We start from the raw sequence: 23,443 nt of genomic DNA on the forward strand, positions 1-23,443 counted from the left end.
AGAACATGGAGATAAGGCTGTCCTCACGCTGTTCCCTGACCTTCTAAGGCACCCAGCTGGCAGTAAATGCAGCTATAATTATTATCCCAATTACCCAGGCCAACTCTGTCTCCTCTTTGTATGCTAAGGGTGAGGGTGGCGTGGGGGGTCCGCCGAATTACTCGGGGCATATACTGTGAAGGGAGGTCCAACACAAAAGGAGACCACTGAGCAGTTAGTCTCACGCTGTCTAAACTATATTAGTGGAATTGAGGGTCTATACATTTTGCATTTCATGAATGGGTATGACAGAATAGATCCATCCATCCATCTATCTAACTAGAAATGCTTCACACATGGTACAGTTTGCAAATTAGCGGAGCATAAAAGGGCCATGAATTTGTCCGAGAAGCTGAAAGAAGTCGTCAAATGGCAAGTGCTGAACTAAGTGCAGAAATGCCATTTTTGTTAAAGGTGTAAAAAGCCCTTACGTGTGTTTACTCCGAAGTCCACCATCCTTCAGTCTGAGGAGTCCGCCTCAGTGGTAAAACAAAGTAGTGCACGGGCTGCATAAAAACAGAGCCAAGTTGAGTCCCCATCGTTGCCAAAAATGAAGAGAGGGAGTGCATGCACTCAACAGTTCTCAAAATGCACATCGTTATTCTATGTTGTAAAATCAATGCAGTCAATACGCGTGTGAGGCAGCTCCTTCAGCTTTGTAACAAAGCAGCTGACAATGAGAGCTACAGAGAAAAAAAGGTTGGTGCAAGAGTTAAAAAAAAAAAAAACACTGGCAGCATCATCTGTGCCAAAAATGTCTCCCTCATCAGATCATCTTATCTCTGTACTTTTATTGCTTTTCCTCGCGGCGGTGAAAGGCTGAGACTGTTTGGGATGTTGCTGATTCCACCCTAAAGATTTTTATCCAGACTGAATGTCACAGGAGCTTTGGGGTGCTCAGATCACTTTAGAAAAATGTATTTTATTGTGTCATTTTGCTTCAGGGCTCAGGCACCATAGAATAGAAAGGGGGTGAGGGAGAGGGGTGGCAATCATATCCGTGCCCAGAGAAATGATCTCACTTATCTTTTGGGATCTTGTCATGGCAACAGTGAGATAAATATAATGAGTGAAAAGTTGTGATTGGAGGAAAAAAAAGTAATGGATGTAAGAGATAAAAAAGAAAAAATACAATTCTGTCACTGATTCGGTCCTAAAAAACATCCACAGTCTATAATTTCAGCCTGAGGTGTTTCACGGAAGCAATTTTGGTACTGAGGTTGGAGTTAACCGTCATATAAAAAAAAAAAAAATCCATTTAACTTGCAGCAGTATGGAAGAGATTGACGCCGAAAACAACAAGCCAGGAAGCAAAGCGACTGAACATTGCAGGTTGGATTTGAAGAGATTAGCCCGCCGGCACTTATATTTATACGCCTCTATCTTGCTCGGCTTTCCTTCATCACGTAGTCAATGTTCAAATGCAAAGGAGGGAGCGGCAGGCTTGATTAGAGTGAGGTTGAGGATTAGGTCCGCGCAATCTGCCCCCGCCCCTCCCCACCACCTTCACTAAGGAACAAAGCTGCTGCTTGGAAGGTGCATCATGCAAATGGTGAGAATAAAAAGGTAGAAATAAAAAGAGACAGATAAGGGAAGTGCCACCCTGCCACTCTGCAGAGTTCATTAGCTCAGCGTTGTTCAGGTAATAGCATGAGGGCAAGGGGGCAAATGGATTTTCTGGTGTCGACAGGCTTCCTCCATAAGATTTACGGCTGACTAAAACTAAAAACCGCACTGTTATTGTTTCGATTTCAGACTGTGAAACAGGAACCAGCTTCCAGCAAGAGCTGTAAAACATTAAAGGGACACACGTGTTGAGATAAATCCGTTATAGCTCATAACCATGCCACCGTGTATTCACTCGGCACAAATACATTTTGATTTCATCCGCAATATGAATCGAGACACACACTTGAATGAATTCGATCAATCAATCAGGGGTAGGGTGTCACACACACAGCATTTCCCACATCAATCGTACTCGACAACACCACCATATATCCATTAAAGGGCCTGACCTAAAACCAAGATTGACATCAGTAACCATGAACTTCATTCTACTCGATAAATGGAGTTTTATTTGCCAAGGGGCAAAAAATGGTATGCTTTTCTCTGTGTACTACCACAACTTTTGACCATATACAGTAGTGTAGGGCTCTCGGCATGACACACATGTTAATGTTAAATGCTCTCAAAGGTCTTGTAGCTTCTCTTGTACTCCCACCAGTAGCAAGATATCGTCGGGATTTCCCCTTACTCCACGCTCCCTTGGTGCCCATGTACTGTATGTATGTGTGTATTGTTGCCAACTGAAGATGGACTAACACCAACCAGGGAGATTCCAGAGGAAACCTGACTATCCCTTTGGTCGTATGGCCGTCCCTGTTTGTGATAATCAACACTATTCCTCGCTCTCTCATACGCTTTATGCAGGGGGAAAAAATAATTAATTAATTAATAATTAAGGATAATTAAGGAGAGTGGACTATAAGTAGGTGGGAAAAGACAATAGTGATGAATTGATTCAGAAACACTCTGTACTTCAGTTTTGTAAAGCTGTCAAAACACATGCACGCACGTGACCTTTGACCCACACTGCCTTGGGCATCTTGCGTCGGATATCCTTTCAAATCTAGGCTTGATTTTGCTTTGACATTAGACCGGGTTGAGAGGTGACACGGAACATGTAGTGATTTAACCTCTGACCTCAGCTACATCACCTAGCCTGTGAGCATTATTGAAAATTCAAAGTCATTTTTGTTTTGACGTAAACGGGCGTTGCTCCAAATAAAAAATGACAAATATGACCACAAAACTCCACAGGCTCTGGGGATGCAATCTTACTTGTATAATGTCCCTCTGTTTTGCGCGTAGTGCAAAGAACAACAAAAACACAAATGCAGATGAAAACTAGATCCAGTCCAATATTGGTGTCAAAATTGGTTTATTACGGTCATTAGAACTTTCTAATATTTTGGTCTGGAGATTAAATCAAAACGGGTTAACTAAAACATTTCCGTTAGTTGAGAGTATTTAGCTCATTGCATCAATTGTTCGGCAAGGATGGCAAGGGCTGTGTTCACCGCTGACTCCTGTGAAAAGGAGGGACTGCTGAACATGGCTGAAAATAAATGATGTGTTAAAATATTATTCCGATGCCGGGCCTTAAGTGCATATTGATTTGCAATTATTTGTAATAACAGCGAAGAGGGAGGGCCAACGCCATCCATTACAGTGAGAAAATAGATACAGGGGGATCAATGTAAGCAGAATGTGGTAAAAAGCATGGTGGCCATTTTTTCTGTCAAAGAAGATCATGAGCAACAAGAAGAATAGAAAGCCTTATTGGCCCATACCATGGTTTGCCTTGACTGGGCTGAATAAAAAAAAGAGCATTCGGTTACAGAGGGAAACATTGACCTTACTACTATTGTGGTTCACTATGTACAGAAGGAATAATGGATTCCTTTCCGGAACTAATTACTAACGAAAATGAAATAAATAAATAAATACACGCTAACAACCCCGCTCCAAAAACAAATTAGAATGAACTGTAATTAAAAACAAAAGTCAAAACAACATAATTATAAGGAAAGCTAAAGCTATTATTATAACTGATCCACAGAAATGTTAACAGCTACAATTCAGGAAACATTATGATTAAAAAAAACTAACAAACAAACACACAAAGAAATGTGAATTTTCCACTGTGACAGGAAAAAAAGTGTATCAACGAATGGAGTAAATCCAAGCCCACAGGCACAAGAAATAGGCCTATTAAGGTACTTAGCTACCGACCATGTGTCACTTACACAAACATACCAAGGAAAGAAGGAAAAACAATCTTCTCCTACTATGATGATTGAATAGCTCCAATTGTGGCGACAATTCAAGGCTTGTGAATTTTACTTTTGCGAACAAGTGGATATTGTTAGGTGCTGGTCGAGAACCTGCCGGAGACGGAGTTAAAACTCCTTCTGACACAAAGGTAGATGTTCCCAGCCAACCCTCACAGCACCTATTGCGCGTCGGACCAGGACTGCTCCCGACCAACAATCGAAGAGCAACATCTCTGAGCACCTGCTTTTTTGCAAGCTAGTGTATATTCTCCCTCCTTTGTTTTGCCATCAGTGGTCTGACATGGAGCAAAACTCACACCTCCAAACAAATAAATTATTTGTATCAAAAATCACACAGATGCACCGTAAGTACAGCACAGCTTGCTTGTTTTCTGTCACAACTGTAACCACAAAAGCAAACGCTAAAACCCCAAAATTCCTCTAACCCTGGGACAAAATGTTTTTTTTTTGTCCCCCCCCCATGTCTCAACACATGTCGCAATAAGTTGAAAGCATTTCACACAGCAGACAAAAATACATTGCTCCAAAACCAAGAACAGTGTTCCTATAGAAACATCATGGAGGAGGAAAATGCATCAGCTTGCACTTAAGTACATTGAAACAAACCATGCTGTGCGATGGTCTCCACGGGAAGGTTTTGCAATCAGCCATAAGTTCCAGTATGTTCGAACACTTCTGCACATCTAAAAATAACCACTGCACGTACTCCTTCATCATTAAACTTGTGAAAGCTATTGATTACACCATTATGTGCTAGTTCAGTGAACCGCATGACTCCATGTCACGACACGACCACATCACTTCTCCAATATTATTGCAGTCGTAACACACAGTGCAAAGATGGCTGTCGTTACAGCTGGAGTTTCATGGGGCAGTATTTCAAATGATCACAATCGGATATCTGAGCCGCGGCTAGTGCTGGTATTTAACCAGTAACAGACTTTGCTTTTTCGTGAATCCACAAGAGAGGGTGAGGCCGACAGTATGTATGTCTTCAAATGTCTTTAACGTGTATTTTGTCTCAAATGTATTGCCAGTGGTGATAATGCAAGTCCGTAAACGGTTCAAATGCATATCATGAAGGACACTACAAGTAAAAATCTGCATGAAATATGTCGGTGAGTCAGATGTGTTAACGCTTGAGGCAGTAGCTGGCGCTTTCCATGACAACTGATTCTGTGATGATGGCGCTGAATTTAAAAATAGCATTTCAGGGGATACATTAACTTGGTTCTGTGTTCTGACATGATGGAGTTGGTTGAAATGTGTCTGAAAAAAGGCCTTTCTATAAAAACGGCACGATATTGCTTTAAAATTTGAACCTACAGTTTGGAAAATGCTTATAAACTTGGGAGATGATGAGAGGAATGAGTGCAGACAAGACAACGTCTGGCCTTTCTCCAGTGGGACATGTGATGCCATAATTTCTCCACACACACACACACATACAAACCCCTTTGAATTGGCATTTATCTAAAGAGGTAGGGGAAACAGCACAGCAGTAAAAGTGACGCATGTTGAGTCTCAGCATAACAAAGGCAGTCACATGATTGGGGGGTTGGGTTGTCACCAGTCAAAGGTCTCCCTCCGTGAGGATTGACAGGATTGAGACTTGTGGAAAAGAAAATGAAAATTGCATTAATTGATGCCATTAAAGGTGGTTGGGTGTGTGACTTTTGACTTTTGAAATGAAGTAAGTATGACTGGGCAGCCCATATTGAGGAAAGCCAAATGTCAGCTTGTTTGGAGAAGATGTGCAACAGGTGGGATTCATTGTGTCGGTTGATCTGTTTCTCGTCTCTTTCTGGGATCTAATATGAATTGAAAGATGTCCTCTTCTGGGCATAATGAAGTTGAGAGCATTATGCTTATGTCTAGCAGTGATCTGGTTTTTCATCTGACATTTCATTGCTGATTAGCCCTTCTGAAATATGAATTAGCTCCCTTTAACAAGAGCTGCTTCACTTGCATAACATTTTCATTACGGAGAAGAGAGGAGCAATAACAACCGTTAACTTCCAATCAAAGGAAAGGAAAGATGGTATCTCCAGGTGTTAGTGTTCTTTCAGACAGTCATTAAAATGAAAACAAAGGCTGTTGAAGAATATAAAACTATTACAATTGCTGCTAACTGTCATATTTTATTCAGCATCGTTGTTTTCTAAGAGTCTTGAAAGAAAATAACTGTGGGGAATTATTATTTTTTTCTTTCCCATATCAGATGGTGTAAAATAAGTCTATATTCTCTGGCACAAATCTACTTTTTTAAAGCTATTGCCTCAAGCTACCTCTTTCATAGTATGGTATCGCTAGTGAACGCAGCACAGGTCAGGATGGAACTTTGTAGAAATGAATCCCCTGAACACAGAGAGAGCCACCACCACAGCTGTATAAACCGTCCCCTTGCATGATCTATCGGGACAAATGCACCAAAACCCACAGTGACAAGGCCCACCAAGATCCATTAAGCCTCCAAAAGACCGGTTCCATGGAGCACTGAAGGCTGGTGTCACTGCTTGTTACCATGAAAACACGCACGCACACACATCCACATACAGCAAAACCTGAGCCAAACAAACGTCTGATAGAAAAGCGAGGAAGAAAAACTAAATCAATCTTGATACACTGTGAGACTCTGTGCAGTCAATACAGTATCAGCCAATTTGTGTCAAGGGGCTCGACGGGTATTAGGTGTGACGTGAAAGTTGGCTGCAGTTGACACGGTCAGCATTGCTTCGAGCTGAGTGAAATAGATTAGGAAGCATAGCAAACAGCATCAGGGATAAGGGCTGCCATTCAAGGGTGCTGAGGCCAAAATGCTCAAGGCAGGTTGATTGGAGGCCGAGAAGGTAAGAACCTAAAAAATAGTTCGAGCTAACTTCATCATTCCAAGCCGTAATGAACCTTTCTTTATGCTCTGCGACACACTCATACTCATGACCCCACAAGGGTAGACGCTGTAGAAATGAGATTCAGGGACATTGAGAATTTGTTATCACGAGAGAGGATATCCAGTCTTTTTGCTGCTATATAAGGCAAAGCACAAGAAACATGTGACAAAAGGGTACATTGCCATCGTGTAAAATTTGAAGTCGTTTGTGAATGAACATTTAGTTGGGTGTGTTTGCGGAACCCAGGGTGGAAGGCTCCCTGAGCTGGCAGTCATGCTCAGCACCCCCAACAACACTGCGCCTGTTCTGATTAGATGGGGCTTCCTTCCACTACTGTGTGTCAGGAGCTCTGCCAGAGATAAAGACAATCTAACAGATGTCCGCCTTATCTCAGGAGCCAACCTCGAGGCCGTCAACCCCTTAACACACACAGAAACATAATAATACAAACACACATCCAATATGTACTAGGAAATTTGTTACTCTTGCTTGGCTTTATTGCAGAGGTCGTCAAACCTTCGATGTTTTTTTTTTGTTTGTTTGTTTTTTAACTTTTTATAATGTGTCACTTGCAAAATGAATGAGTGGAAAACAATGTTGGAATTGAATAATTACAAGAAGGTGAGGTGTTCGAAAAATATCATCCTCGATGGAACAAATGACACAGTAATGAACTCATTCTTCCATATGGAGACATGCTAAATAAAATTGCAGCATTTAATAGTCAGAACTCGCAGTTCTGGAAGGTTTACCTGACAGTGAGAGGTAACACATAAGAAGCTCCACCCCTCCTCCTTCCTTTCACCGCATTCATTTGGGGCAGAAGTGGAATGTTTAGGTGCCTTTGAAGAAGTGTCTGCTTTTTGTTAGCCCGACATGACACTTATTGTTCTCACCATGCGCGGCTGATTATGTTATCTCGCGCTTGCACATCGCAGACACAGCATTTGAAAGACAGGAAGGGTGTTTAGGTAGTGGGGGATAGAGAGCAACGCAGAGAGAAGAAGTAGCAAAAACAGAGGAAAAAGTGGAGAGGAGGCTGAAAATCAGGAGCGGAGGGATCATGACACAAAGAAGAGAAAGCAGAGCTGGGGCCCCCAGGGTTTGGGGTCTATGTGTAGGCATAATGAGCGGTGCCAAACATAACCAGCCTCATTAATTTCAACGATCAAAGCCACCTGATTCGTACGCCAGGCTGCTTTTCGTCTCCTGTCTGCAAAGCCCTCACTTGTCACTTGAGATCAAACCAAGCCAGACGGAGCGCGAGGCTAGCAGAACGTCATGCTCCTTTCTTCAGATATAGATGCGCTGGGGTGGAGGGGGCCGGAAGGGACTGAGCAAAGAACTGAATTTCTGCTACACAAACACCTTGACTAATGCTATTCCCAAACACCTGGTGTGTAGCAAAGTCAATAAATATTAATGGGTGTTATTCCTTTGCTAAGGCAGGACGATGCGGCAGTGGTTAGTATGCCTGCCTTATAGATCAGAGCTGCAGGTTTGTCTCTCAGTTGTGTCAAGTCTGCATATTCTCCCTGTGTTTGTGTGGGTTTTCTCAAGGTGCCCCATGTTCGATTTGAGGGGTTGCATTTAAAAAGGCTTTTTGGAGGTTCACTTATAAGGAAGCAGCAGTCACTCATTCTTGGGCTTTGGAACCAAAGGGTGATGGGCCGATTTGCCCTGCCAACAAAAGAAGGCACTCAGCCCCCAAGAAACTGACATCTCTCTTAAATGCCTGCATGTGTGTGGTCTGCTTCTCTGCGTGATATGCACAAAACATAAGCTACACACCAGTTTATCTCCGATTTTTTTTTTCCCCTCGCTGCTGTAAAGTACTTCTCTAAAGCTTTGCCATTTTACAGACGATGTGATGCATTCTCACTCTTTTGTGGCTCGTGTTTGTGAAAACACCTCACAGCGCTTCATCTTGACACGCCTTGCACCATTTTTCCCACAAAAGCCCGACAAGGTGCTGATTGTGATGTTATCTGCCATAATGCACAAAAGTCAAGCCTGCAGTCATCCATAACACCAAAACTCCAATCATTGGCAGTTATTGGCCTCTCCTGCTACTTCCAAACAAAGTGTGCCTTGATCAAAGAGAGATGGCCTCCACTGCATGTCAGGCAAACGTTTCATGGTGGCGGGATGTTTTAGTCTGATTATTTCTACAAAAACACATCACAAATCCATGTCATCCAGCTGGGAATGTTTCTTGCGCGGAAAAAAAGAAAGCGTTCTTCCCATGAGCTCCAAAGCGTATTTCGAAGGAACACGCTAAACAATCTCCAAAGTGTCACTTAGGAAAGGGGCATTCAAGGTGATGTCATGTCTGTTCTTGCTAGGTGGGATTTTATCACATCATCTCCCTTCCTCTCCAAGCGAGAAAAGTACATAATAAAAAATAAAAAAAGTTGTGAGAGGGAAATGGCAGTGATCTTGTTGTCACTGCTGGTTTCTTTCTCTTTGCACTTTCCCCTCCGATTTTCACCAAGACATTCTTTCTACTTTTCTTCAAGCACTCAAACAAACAGTTAAAACATTGACAAACTTGCCCATAAGCTGGAAATGACAGTCCCATGTCAGTAAGAAAAAAAAAATAAAAAAAACCCAAAAAACAAACAAACGGCCTGCTCAGTGTGTCATTGAAGCTTGGCAGAAAAACAATGAATGAGACACACTTGTAATCGCTTATTATGAAGCACACAAACACTCCATATGCAGCAGCAAACATTGCAAATATTTTGGTAAATGCCACGACTGCGAGATGAATTTCTCACAGTTTGGTATGATGTGCAGTGCGGTTCTAGCGCAGGCAGGGTGATGGATGGGCCTACCTACAGTAGACTGATTGCCAGTCAATCACAAAGCGCACAATGTGTATGCTGACAGCATGCTCACCACAAGCTCCCCTGTAGTTTAGTTCTAAACCAGTAAAAATGACACTCATCAACAAATACATTATTAAATGAGGGTAGCATGGGGGGGTATGTGGTTAGCATGTCTGTCTCACGTTTGAGAGGTTCTCAGTTTGATTCTCAAATCAAGCATATGAATACTGAAGATGGATTAATAAGGGCTAGTGATTACCTTAGGTGATTGTGTTTTTTAGTCTTTTTTTTTAATTTAATCTATACCTGGACCAGGTGTTAGAATAGAAAAACCGAACCAGATGATGAACTTTCAAAGCCGTGTGTCAGGCAATCTAAGACATGCATAACATTGTAATGTGTTCTGGAGCTGTAGGGGGGAATCAACAAAGTCACTCTGGTGCCTGCTTTCGTGTGTGAAGCACTACATCTGGGGAAGGTCATTCTCACTAAAGCCACTTTCATTATTGGGCTGTGGCCTCTAAGCAGACTTCACAGTGGGGCAACTGACAGAATATGTCAGCAAACCACTAATCCTTGTTTAGCCTCTGCAAAAACAAAGACAAAGTCCCCTCACATCCTCTTACTCGCTCTTGTTATCCCTCTCACTGCTCGACCCCCTCTTCCGAGCCAGCCAGTCACTCAACCTGGTCACACTTACAGCACACTTACGGGTCTACATGGTGCGGCCTGATGCTTGGTGTTGGCTACCAGGTTATCTCCTCTCTCAGCACCTGGTAGGGGAGGAAGGATTAGCGTGCCCCCGAATCACTTTGAGAATGCTCTCTTGTCTTTGAGTCTCTCCCACCACACTTCCTCTTTTGTGTTACCCCCTTAGTGGCGAAGCACCATATGTTGAGGTGAATGAACCGTCTCCACGAGGGGCATGCGTTACTGTATAGCCTGATTGGCATGTGCTGGGATGGACCACTGAGCAGGAGGAGGAGTTGAAGAAAGAAGAGGAAAAGATGAATGGGCCTTAGGTTTAGCTACTGTGCTTGACGTCCTCACGCATGCTCTGATTTTGACTCTTCCTACAGTGTCTTACTTCATCCTGAGGATGAAAACAGTTTATCTCACAAAAATGATGGTTATGTCTGTCAGAGTTTATCTTCCTGAGCAAAAGGTGCAACATGTCAAGCTCTCCTAAAGGTCCCGGAGTCACTGTCACACACTTGAATAAGGAAATAATTGGTCATCTATTGCAGTCTATACAAAGCAAACCTCCAATGCCGTGCCTTCCATTTCCTTTGAACGCTTTTGGGAAAAAACATAACAAGACAGAAAATTATGCCAGAAATGGCAAGATGTGAGAAATACGAAGTCGGAAGCATGAGTGGATCCACATGCGACGCCGGAGCGATTGCCTGAAGCCTGAAGGAAAAGGGAGGCTGTGCCGGTTTGGTAGGTGAAAAGTACTGTTGTGATGGTGACATGGGGGTTGGGGTGGTGATATTTAGTCAGAGAAAGCACAAAGAGGTTAGGAGGTCATGGGGGAATGGGAATAATGAAGAGGAGAGACTCATTCTCTTCCTTGGTTTAGCCTTTGGCCTATAATGAGGGCTCTTGACACCGAGCAGCACACTGATACAACACATTTGGCAGCCTGGCAAATTGACCCGGGAGCCTGATGGGTGATTGACAGCAACTCCTCAGGGCGCCGACATATGAGTGTGTACGTGCATGTCAAAGAGGGCGCTAAAAAGTGTATGAGTGAAGAAGTGAGATGGCGTGAGACGGAAAGGATGAGGTGAAATATAGTGTCGCTGAAGATGAAGTGGAGCATTAGACCTCGGAAAGGTAATTAAGTGATGGAGGGAGGCTTCAGACGGCAAAATAGTCCGGCAGGGTAAGTCAAAACTTGTATGGTACAGTCTAGTGCTGTGTGTGCACATAGAAACAACATTGTTTGCAATCAAAGACGCAAGCTTGGTGATTTGGTCTCCGCTTTGCATATTTTGAGTGTTTGCAGGAATGTTTAGCCAATCTCTGAAGATGATTATTTGGTATTGGATGATTGCTTAATAACTTAAGATTGTGGTCAGAAAGTAGAGATGCATTCAATTTTATGGGACAGAGTTAAGAGGCAATGCCCAGTTCTTTTTTCTTTTTTTTTATGTTCATGAGCCTATGACAAAGACACAATAAGCTGAAGTCATCAAAAGTGCAACCAACAGTTGACTCAGACGAAAATGAGTAAATAAACGGATGGTTTCACACGAATGTGAGCAATAATGGCACAGTGACAGCTCTAGTTTATATGGCTAATAACCATGTCACAGCATCATGGAGTAGGCCAGGTGAATTATAGCCCCTCTAGACTCGATTGCTGCAATTTTTCCTAAAGTCTCCCAGAGGAGCAAGATCAGCCACATGTCTGCCACATTTCCCCCTCAGGCCCTGTGGGGATGAGGCAAGTAGCGATGTGGAGTTACGCTGATGGTCGCAGGCTGTTGATTCTTATGTCTCCGCTGGTTGTTTTAAAGACAGACTGATGGGAGTGATGAGAGTGCTTGGGAGGAGATGGAAAAAGGTGCTGTTTGAGCAGCGTCTCTTTGGAGAGGAAGGCTTGAGTTATGGAGCGTTGGCGGAGGTTGGAAACACCTCACACAGCTCCACAGAGGCACGGATGAATGATGGAATGGGAGTTCTACAGCTGTGGCCTAAACAGGAAGGCAAAGGAGTGAAGTGTTTTTCATTACGATCCCTTCCAGCCGCTCTTCCTACGGGATTCTCTTTGTCCTTAGGATCACCTCGGCGTGTTTCGCTCCTTCGCACCATTTTGTCTTTCTCTACTTTGCCTCATCTTTTAAGGCTTTTTATCCGCACAGCCTGCTGTAATACTAGACGACTATAAATCGTTTTCTTCCATATTATTACATATTTGAATCAATCAATGTTATGCGGAGGCATTAAGTTCAAAGTTCAGAGATGCTGATCACCACCGTTGCATTATTAGGACACCAGCCAGCAGCGTTATTTGCGTAACCATTCCTGGAAATGTAAAGGTGAAAAACGCACCAGGGCAAGTCAAACTATATTAATGTCAAAGCATCAGCGTGAATAATGCTATTTAAAGTGAACGGGAAGGGAAAATAATTGTGATTTTTTTTTTTAAGGGGAGGTGGGGAGGTTCTAACAGAGCATCATTGAGAAAATGAGCTTGTGAAGAAGGGAAAATGGATCATCTTTTGGTTTCAAAGGGTCAAAGGTGAAAGGCGGTGATAACTTCTACCGCACAGATATGAAAGTGGAGACATTACGCTTATATTTCTTCCTCTACCATGACTGCACTTTATTGGCCATTTATCTTTTTTGCGTCTCCCTTTCTCTCCACACTATCTTACTTTGACCCCCCCCCATCCCCATTGTTCTCTCCGCTTGCAGGGTCGTGATGACTACACAACATACCGAGATGATTACAAGGTTAGAGAAAGCAGACAGAGCAGGCAAACTAACAGTGAACCCCCCCTCACTCTCGCTCTTTTAAACAAAAATATAAGATAAGACCATAGTCCCGGTTAGAAAGTACAGGAAAGTGTTGTCTGTGTAAAAGCATGGCAAGGCTCAAATCCGGCACCAACAAACAACTGTATAAAACAACAACAGAAGCAAAATCATTGAAGAAGGAAATGATTGTTCTCTGCTCACGACTAGGTACGTGAACGTGTGGCGGGTTACGTGGCGGGTACGAAGCCTTTGATAAGATGACTATCCGTCGTGTGTGGACAATTTTCACTCATCGGGCATCTAACGAACATGCGCAAAATAAAGAAACATCACATTCTCAGTCTTCCTTCTTTTTCTTCATCCTCTTAACTAAGCTGATTAACAGGCTCCCATCATCAACACAAGACTGCCCCCCCCACCCCACCTCCAACCCCACAACCAACAACCCTGAGGCGACGCGGGACGGCAATGGGCCAAACCACGTCTGCATGAAGATTAAATGTGGGATTTGTGTCACGAGTTTGAAATTGGAAATCACAAGTTTGACTAATCAGCTTTGGGGGCTCCACATTCGGCGTATTTACAGTACGGGCGCATTATTGGGTGAGTATGCGTCTTCCTCCTGGCTCTAGTGAAAAGAAAAAGCCTGCGCACACACAAAAGCACACCGACATCTGTGCCCCGTTTCATTTGACATGATAAGTTCTTGATGCCCCAAACATACTGTCCATCCTTTGTGTTGTCTTTTGTTTATCTTCTCAGCTGTGGTGATAAACGATCGATGATCAGAGACAAATTGGACATGCCGCACACTAATACTTGTGTATCATAATTGCTTTAAAGAAAAAACGCCTTGGAAATCATAGGTTCAGAACAGAGTCACCCCTCACCGTCACGAAATGGATCGGCAACAACTTGCTTCAAAAAGTCATAAAACGAATGTGGAGTTTAATTGACGTCGCCAACTATCACTAAAACATGACCATTATCTGGGGGGAAAGGCAGGTTGGCCTTACAGTGAGCCTTTAATGACCGCCATATAACTGCAGGATGAGGATTATACTTTATATTTAATCACTGCGGTAAAGACAAGTGGTTCCGGGGTCCCATCTCTCACCGTGACATTTAGAGACCATCAGCGGCGGATGCTGTCGAGCAAAAGAATAGCGAGTCACACAGGAGTTTGCCTGTTTTTAAGGGGGGCATTCACACTCCCAGACCTGGGAAAGTCCTGCACAATGTTACAACAAGCTCAATTTAACAATCCAAAGAAGCCGAAAATACACATGGTGTGCAATCGTGGTGACGGGCAAGTTCTATAACTCGGTTCAATTGTAAGCCAACTCAGCAATTTATTACAGACGATAACTCGGTGAAAATACCTTTCAGTCACGTTCCTGGTAACATGTACCGGCGTAAACAGAGTCCACTAATCACAGAGGGTAAAGCAGAAACCCAAAACCCACACACTCGGTTTTCTTGACGACAGCTCCTTCTCTTTGAGACCAAGCCAGGTTTCAAGACCTATGGCTCCAGGATGATCTGCGATGACATCATGGTCCCATTACAGCAGACAAATAAGTCTGTGTGTTGTCATTACTGGGTTGTGACCGGCTAAGAGCATTTTTACGGGCACTCTGTCTATGTCTGCTGGCCCCGACAAGGTTTTATGAGGTCTCACAGGGAGCTCAAACAGGTTTGGCTCAGGTGATCGAACAAAGGAGACCACTTGTCAAATTCCGCATAAAGGATCCTCCAGCCAAATCGATGCCCCGGTTGGGCCTGTATAAAATGGAAACAAATAGGGGAGCCTCAGCCTTTTGTGTGGTCTGCTTTATTTTCTGATGACATGTCAAAAACAAAATGTCATTGACGTTGACATTAAAACCAGATGGTTATTGTAACTCTTGTTGAAAACATAAACACTATTTTGACAGTAGATCAACTGAGTAAATGTCACACAGTTCACTCTGCCCGGAGAGAACCATCATTCAGTTGTTGTGTCACTGCTTCATAGACATCATTCTCTCAAATGTGCCATATTATTGCATTACATTCGAAGAGTGATGGGCCCCATTCACCTTACCAAAGGGTTTTTGATCACCTTTTTTCCTTGCTTGTCCATGCCAAAATATTGTAAAACTAAATAATAAACAGGTCAGAGAGAGCATGAGCTAAATAATGAAACACTTGCATTGTCTGGGCAACACTGACCATGGTCAACGCAAAATGAGGAGCTCTAATTCAGTTTTCCGCACTTCATCGATGACTCACACTATAATACCGTTACCGTTGAGAGCATTAACTTATATTTTCCAGCCTGAGCGAAAATACCAGTGCACAAAATAAAATAAAAAAAGAAAAGAGAGAGAGAGGTTTAATGTCATCCGTGGCACACTCAGGTCACGCGTTACATTACAGTATGTGCACGTGTGTTCCCACTGAGCACAACTAAAGATAGAAATGAGAGAAAGGTAAGAAAGATGAGGTGGCGCGGGAGTCGCGTCTTTGCATCTGACTCGGCTCAGGGTGCCACACATCTCCATCAATTTCCTCACCTGATCTATTTCTGGCAAGGGCTCTACGGGGGCACCTGTTTGCAGGATGAAAGCCACAATTTTATGCTAGCATAGTGGATTTGTGATTAGTTTATGAAATTAGGTTATCGAGCATGTGAAAAGCAGAATATAACCTCAAAGTCAACAAACAGGCCTGCTACATTATGCCATTGACTCCAAATGGACTACGTTGATTTCACTGACTGGAGACAAAAGGTTTATTTTTTTGCCCCTTTTTTCTTTTTTTTTAATTTCAAAAATATGTCGATAGCAAACTGGTTCTCATTAATCAGGATCAAAGTAGTAGCATTTAGCATCAAAAAAATCTGTGACCCCTGATGGTCGGTGCGCCGGATTAAAGAGTGGAGCATGGCCGTACGTGGCCCACAATGGAGCAAGGCCGTACGTGGCCCACAATATATTTTGTTGACCTCGTCATATGTATGTTCCCACCAGAACCCTTTTCCAGATCATATTTAGAGCGGAAAAAAAGCTTGTCATGTAAAACAACTGTGCTGTAACCTTTCTTAGTTGATAACAAATGAGCCTCTTCCGGCATATGTTTTTTCCTATCTTGATAACCTCTCTCAAAGAGCACCAGTACAAGTCAAAGTGTCAAACGCTGGAGCCTCGGGAAAGAGTTACTGCTGCAGCTTATCTGTCTGTTTTCAGCTGCTGATTGCCACAAGTTGATCAGCAGTTTTCAAAAGCCATAGGGATCGTTTCAAGCTTTTCCCAGCTCCCTTTTGCATATTTCTGTGTCGGAGAACCCGTGCTCATTGCAAAACAACCCTCTACCTCCCTTTCATCGTCTTGTGAACATTCATTAGGTATTACTCGCATGTCTTCCAGGCTTTTCATCTGAAGTATTGATAAAAACACATACTGTACATGCAAGCTTAATCAGCTTGATCCACTTGATGTTGAGTTGAAGGAGAGGTGGGTCTGTGTATCTCACTACCCACCTCCCCACTCCCCACCTTCCCCAATACCCTTTGTTGGTCTGCTTGCAGGCTGTTTGCTTTCTTAAATGAACGTAATGGTACAAACGGAGGATAAATTGCTTTCTGCGTGCTCCATCTCATCACATCTCTCCCACAGGGGCCTCTCTGCGAAGCGGGAGAGAAGGGTGGGAGGAAAAATGAAAACAGCATGAAAATAATTCACTTGCTTTGCCTCGGAGATACACATTGCTATCTGTATAGAGCCATGTGATAAGTTTGATGTACATTTTCTACATTAGGCCTCCTGTGCTATCATCATAGCACAAGCGCAGACTGAAAGGAGAAGGGCAAAAGCCAGTGTTTTGGCATCCGCACGGAGACTTTATTTTCGAACATATGGTACAAGGTTTACAAGGGGGCTTTTCCAGAGCTGTACTGTTACAACCACATTGGATGAAAACATTCACAACATGCACGGGAACAACAGCAGACACAAGGACCAGGATTTTTTTTGAAACCACTCTCTCTCTCTCTCTCTCTCTCTCCTTCTTACACCAGCCATCCATTTTTTCTTCTCACAAGGGTTGCGGGCGTGCTGGAGCCTATCCCAGCTGTCTTCGGGCAGTAGGCGGAGTACGCCTTGAACCGGTTGCCAGCCAATCGCAGGGCACACATCGACAACCAACCATTCATGCTCACACACACTTCTAGAGACACTTTTTAGTGTTCCATTAACCTACCGGGCAAGGAAGTACCGGGAGAAAAACCGACGCAGGAAAGGGGAGAAAGTGTAAACTCCACACAGGGAGGCAGGGGTCGGATGAAACCACTTTACTCATCAGATTCCTCCCAAACAAGTATCTTGACTGTTCAGATTTTGTTTACTAATTCACCAATTCATTCAAGTCTCTGCTCAGTCGTATCAGTGGAAAGAGTTGAACAGGACCGCGAAGGAACTAAACATATCCGGTCACGTCAATTTCAAACATGACCTCAGATCAGACAAATAAAAATGGCTGACACTGAGATCGTTCATCTTGGCAAACAAAACAAAAACAGAATAAACTTCCCAACACATACTGAGATACCCCATAAAAAAAAAAAAAGTTCATTTCTACTCCAGAACGGTATTGCATGCGTCTGATTAATGCAACGCGCTTCAATATGCGCATGGTGTTTGCTCCCGTGGGGAGCAACATGAAAAGTTATTAGAGACTTAAGAGCTGTTATTTAAGTCACACGCAGAAGCGTGGCTTGTAAAAGATTAATTTGTTTACCAATAAATTATTGAGAGGTGGAATTTAATCAAAGCTACAGATGTTGCCATCAAAAAGGGCCGTTAATCTTCTTTTGATTGCAAAATAATGAAACGCATACAATAAAAATCACGGAGACGGCTTGTTGATTGCAGACTTAATTAACTAACTAAGGAGGAGAGAGAAAACAAAACAAATGTTGACTTCGTAACGGCTCAGCAAGCGACCGATCGGGGCAGAATTCCACACATCACATCTTATTTAGCTGCATTAGTGGTTCCATTTGGACCAGGCGTGTCCAAAGTGAGGGCCAACAGTCTGCTAGCTTGGATTGTATTTCTTACTTTGGACACTTGTTGGTGTGGGGTGTCACGTCACTAACGATTATATTCTTCAGCAAGTTGATATTACATATTTTCAGTGGGACACTCGTACTCCATCACGGTGTCTCAATGAATATTCCCTCCGAGAAGCCAAACTATCTTCCAGGAAAGATACACTTACTTTATCTGTCCTCCAGAGATGGAAAACCTGGTCTCTTATCCGCTTCGGAAAATGTATTAGCTACCTCGTGATCAAATTTCAAGGACATGTAAGTGTGGGTTTCGACTTTTGAGATAGGTATTTCTTTAAGTGTCGATCTTGGAGTTCTTGCGCTCTCATCCCCTACCTGCTAGCCTCTCTTGAGTTTTACAGGACTTCAAAAGCTCTGCACTGCTGAGCTCTATCAGCTCCATGTCTTTTTTTTTTTTCTTCCCCCTGCCCGCTTTGCCCCAATGCTTCCTTCCACCACTGCAGCACTCTCACTCTGTATTGTGTTAGAATCCTGATGGGTAATGGGAGCAGCAGTCAATCAAACAACAGTTTCAAAAGGTGATGCTTTGTTTCACGCCAGCCTCCCACAAATCCCTCGGAGGCTGGCACCTGTCAGGCTGTCGTGCTCAAACGCGTCATCCGGTGCCAGTCACCCAAACCCCGGCGTCCCTTGGCAGATGGAATAGTTAACTTCTCAGCTGCCTGTCTAGAAATGAGGTCATTCCATTTTGCTAAGACAACCCTTTTTTTTTTTTTTTAATAAAAAAGGTGTCGCAAAACTAAAACAACATCAATCGCCTCTTGTTTCTAGCCCTCTAAAGTTAAAAAAAAAACTCGGCTTAAAAAAAAAAGAATTAAAGCTCTGACTCTGAGTGAAATTTGATATCTGTGCTGTCAAAGACTGAAATAAACCTTGACACAAATGAAGAATGCATTTTTATTCTTGTCCGTCATCTTTATTGGGTGACACATTTGTCCAAACATGGCTGGCTCTGTCAGCTCTAATTACAGTGGGCCTGGTAATAAACTGTCAAACGAGCTCGTTTGAGATTCATACTGTGAAGTAACAGTACAAGCTAATACAGCAGACTGAGCGACGTTTTTTTTTTTAATGACATGGTCTGACTCATTCCATCTTCACCTTGCCATCAGTGCATCATTACCAAAGGTCCATTAGACAGAAACGTGCCTATTTGGGTTATTTGTCCAGCTGCAGCCTCGTTTTATGACCTAAAGAGGTGAAACAAGTGGGCAGCTTCGAAATTGTGGGTGAGTCATGGTTGAATGCTTTTATGAAGACATTCGACCAATGTACATTTGTAAAACACAAAAAGAGTCCAAATTGCAAAACAACAATAAAGCGGGCAATTGGAGGCATGTGGACCTAATCTCTTCATCTGAGGGTCTGGAAACGGCCTCGAATTAGTTAAATGGACCGAAGAGAAAAACCTCTTTTATATATACAGTATACTGTATATATACATATATATATATATATATATATATATATATATATATATATATATATATATATATATATATATATATATATATATATATTTCACATGCAACACTGTTGGAACCCATGACAATTTAAAAAAAAATAAATGTCACACGAAACTAGTCAGACAAGAGAGTGGGAGACCAATACCCTGCAAGGCAGGTTCTTTCGGAGTTATTTGCTTTAATAAACCAATTACTCTCAGAGACGATATAATGACTAGTGTAATGTATTTGGATTTCAATTCAAAAACATTTGTCAGGAGGGGGCAAAAAAAGAAAGAAAAACATTAGCCAGATGGTCAGAGGGAATTAATAATAATAAATGCAATCGGAATTTGCTAAACACAATTCGACTTCTCTCAGGGAAAGAACCACATGTTTTTTCAGTGGAAGCCCCACACTGTTTTTTTGTATCCCTGCGGCTTGAATTGATATTTAATAGAATCATATCCATCACTGCCGGAAAATCTTTAGTTTTGCCAGTGTCAAAATTGGCTTTGGGGGGGGGGGGGGGGGGGGGGATATTTCCAATATAAAACGTTAAGATTCTGGGGTTGTATCTTATCTTGCGACTGATGGGCCATACCTGTATTGGCACAGGGATTGAGCTAGTTATCAGTTTGGCCAGATAATCATGCCATTGCTGCTGTAATTGACTTATATAGGATAGAGGAGGGGGCAGTATGCGGTCGAAGAATGGAGACGGATCCTTGAAAATGATTATTATATACGCATCTTGTGGAGCTGGAGACACAGACACACACACACACACACTGAATATGATCTTCCCAGTTTACCAGAAGAACAAGTATAACATATGTTGGGACTGTGTGCACTCATAAGCCACACAAGGTATGAGAGTAACATCCAACGTTCTTCAATGAACCTTATGTAGAAGAAAACAAACAAACAATAAAACCCTGACAAGTATGGGGAGAACATGCAAATTCTACACAAAAGGTTGGGGGTTCTGGATTTGAACCTCTAACTTAGAAAACAGTGAGACAGATTTGCTTATCTTCATGCATTTATCGTCAGGTGTTCCAGATATAGAAACGGGTGAGTAAATGCTGGTTTTGCAGTTTTGATTTTTTTTTGGGGGGGGGGGCGATGCATTGAAAGCTCAAATCAGTTTGCATTTTACTGACTTCCGTGACATATTATCCAAGTTGCTCACTGCACAAACAACTACGTTGTCTCCTGGCATTTGAGTTAAAAAGGCGTGAGCGCGACAAAATCAATGAGTAATTTAAGTAGCATTTGAAATTCATTTGGAACCTGCTATCGCCATTTCAACTCTCCATGGCATTGGTGGTACAACACCAAGATAATCTTTGCTCAACAGAAGCCGTGAGTGAAACGGAGATGAACTCAAACAGAGCATGACTGGAAAAAAAAAAGTGTGTGAGGCTGAAAGGATTACCTCTGATCCAGGGATAATGAGGGAAAAAAGACATGAAATTACATTCCAGCGCTAAGATAAAAGATTCCTGCTGGTGTTTCACCTTGCCTATGAAATCCGCTTGTTGTCAAGTGTGCAGTGTTTGTTATCCGTGACAAGCGAAATGAGAAAATACAACCGCAACAAAGTTTATATGCCATATGAGACGCCGTATGTGTACTAAACTGTGTAACAAAAGGCATAAAGGTCATCTTACTGTTCCTCTTGAGCGCATTTGTACGGTGAGTCAGAAGCATTCCGGCATCCATCATCAACTGTTGACTTACCTGTCTGAAGATGCAGGGCGTCCATTGCGAGGCTTGTTGACCTGAGCGTAGAGCGCCTCAAGAGGTGGGTTGTTGTTTGGAGGATTGGAGGAAGGATGAGGGCTCTGCGGACCCAGAGGGAGATGGTACTGGTGGACACTGCCGTAAGGGTCTAAGCTGCTGCCGTCCGCGGACGAGTCCCAAGATCCGATGCCAGCGTAGGTGTGCTCTTCGTCCGAACTCAACGCGGAGTGGCCGATGATATCTTGGATTTCGGCGTATTCCCGTTCCTTTGCCTGCTTCTCCCGGAGCTCACGCTTCTTGGCCTGTATTCTAGGGAAAAACAAAGGTCATTGTTTGAGATTATTCACTTTCGGCCTGATATCCGCACGCAAAAAACAAAAAAGGTTGCATTTGCCTATAATGCAGTATTTCCTTTTTTTTTTTAGGGGAGCTTCTGGTAATGAAACTCTAAAGAGAAGTTTCATCTCTGGAAATGTTCTCTAAGTGGGCAGGAAAAAAATGTGTATGTTCCTTTTTATTCAACGATGGCGCTTTCAATGAGCCACCAGAAAACTGAATTGATCTTATCTGTGAAATCAGGGCCCGGCCTAGAGGAGGTAGGAAGTAAGAGAACCTCTCGACCTCCGTTACTACACCTTCTCCTACTTGCTTTTTCTCCTCGCAGGGGTCAGCTCAAGACAATGGTGCCTTTCACAAGTCTCTTCCTGTCTCATAGAACGGCTCCACGCAAATGCGCATGCATTAGTGGCGAACAGAACGATGTAATGATGCTGCGCCAACGAGGAAGTGAAAAGACCTGGCATTTGAGTAAGAGGCTGAAGGTCGACCTCCCGCTGCAGGCACTTTGACGGCAGCCACCCGACTGCTCACAGGTTCCAGATGTTGCATCCCCGTCGTGGGATCGCACACACGTCTGCGCCAACGGACACCAGCGTGCTCCCTTCCACTATTGCAACACATCCCTTTAACCTTAGGTCATAAACGACCTCTGACATCCAACGCCATTCCTCTCTCACTGTTGCCTCACAGACGATTGACACGCTTGAAACAGGCCTTGAATCCCCTCCAGACTCTCGGTCCTCCATGTCTGTATTTTTAATAACAGTAATCATATTTCAAACAATCACCATTTTTCAGCGGCGGATTAACCCAATTCCCACATCCAACTCAAAGACCGCCTTATTTATTTCCAGCCTCCCCAAATCCCATTTGCTCAGCATTATCTCCACAATTAAATTCTGATGGCGGCCTGATGCGGTGTTTGTATGATATGCAGTCCTCGGTCGTGCATGAACATGTCTGTTCTTTTATTATTTACATGACCACAGAGCAGGTACAATGTGGAAATTCTTAATGAACGGCACGAGTCGTGTGCTCTCGGTGCAGCCCCCCGCCCAGCAGACACGATGAAGGGACATAACGTAAGTCTCAAAACTGGAAAACACAATTCTCCAAATCCCTTCCACCTGCCATCTGGCTGAAGCGATGTCTGATCTCTGCCAGGAAGGACTCGAAAATAGTGTTAGCAGAGGTTCTCCGAAGTCCTCTGGGAACCAAGCCCCAACCCTCGTTGAAGAACTAATCAGATTTATAAAAATGACAACGTTGACATTTGTACTGTGATAATGCCCTTGCCTGGACTGGTGACACAAAGCACAGCGACTTTCCTGCAGGGAATGTTTATGTGTGCACTATTTTACTCGAACACAACTCTGTTTGATCCTTCCGATGTTGCCATCATGAGGAAGGGTCGCAACAGCAGTGCAGCATTCACAACACTGCAAACTAATCCAGAGTAACACACATACACTGGATTTGAGAAAGTCTACACCCCCCGCCCCGTTCAAATGGAGGAAATTAGAGACAGGTACAAACCTGTCAATCCACCCAATGTCCTTCCACTGTCAATGTTACTCTGAGCCAAAAATAGCCAGCAGACGTTCGTCAATATTTAATCGGCCCAACAGAAGTCAGTCAGGGGACAGAGGACGGTCTACGTCCAGGCACTTTATTTTGAAGTTAACAC

At 43.2% G+C, this 23,443-nt stretch overlaps 1 protein-coding gene across 6 annotated transcripts in view; it reads right to left on the minus strand.

Moving 5' to 3' along the window:
• LOC147186834 (partitioning defective 3 homolog) overlaps positions 1-23,443 on the minus strand; it is a 176,017-nt gene that overhangs the window by 18,478 nt on the left and 134,096 nt on the right. For all 6 annotated transcript variants that reach the window (XM_086101469.1, XM_086101466.1, XM_086101468.1 and 3 more), the window contains one exon: positions 21,415-21,726. In XM_086101469.1, the coding sequence (XP_085957595.1) occupies positions 21,415-21,726 (312 nt within the window). The remainder of the gene's footprint in view (positions 1-21,414; positions 21,727-23,443) is intronic.

This window comes from Hippocampus guttulatus, chromosome 21 (assembly GCF_054856545.1).
Source record: "Hippocampus guttulatus isolate MCC_2025c chromosome 21, RoL_Hgut_1.0, whole genome shotgun sequence".
NCBI classification, from domain to species: Eukaryota; Metazoa; Chordata; class Actinopteri; order Syngnathiformes; family Syngnathidae; genus Hippocampus; species Hippocampus guttulatus.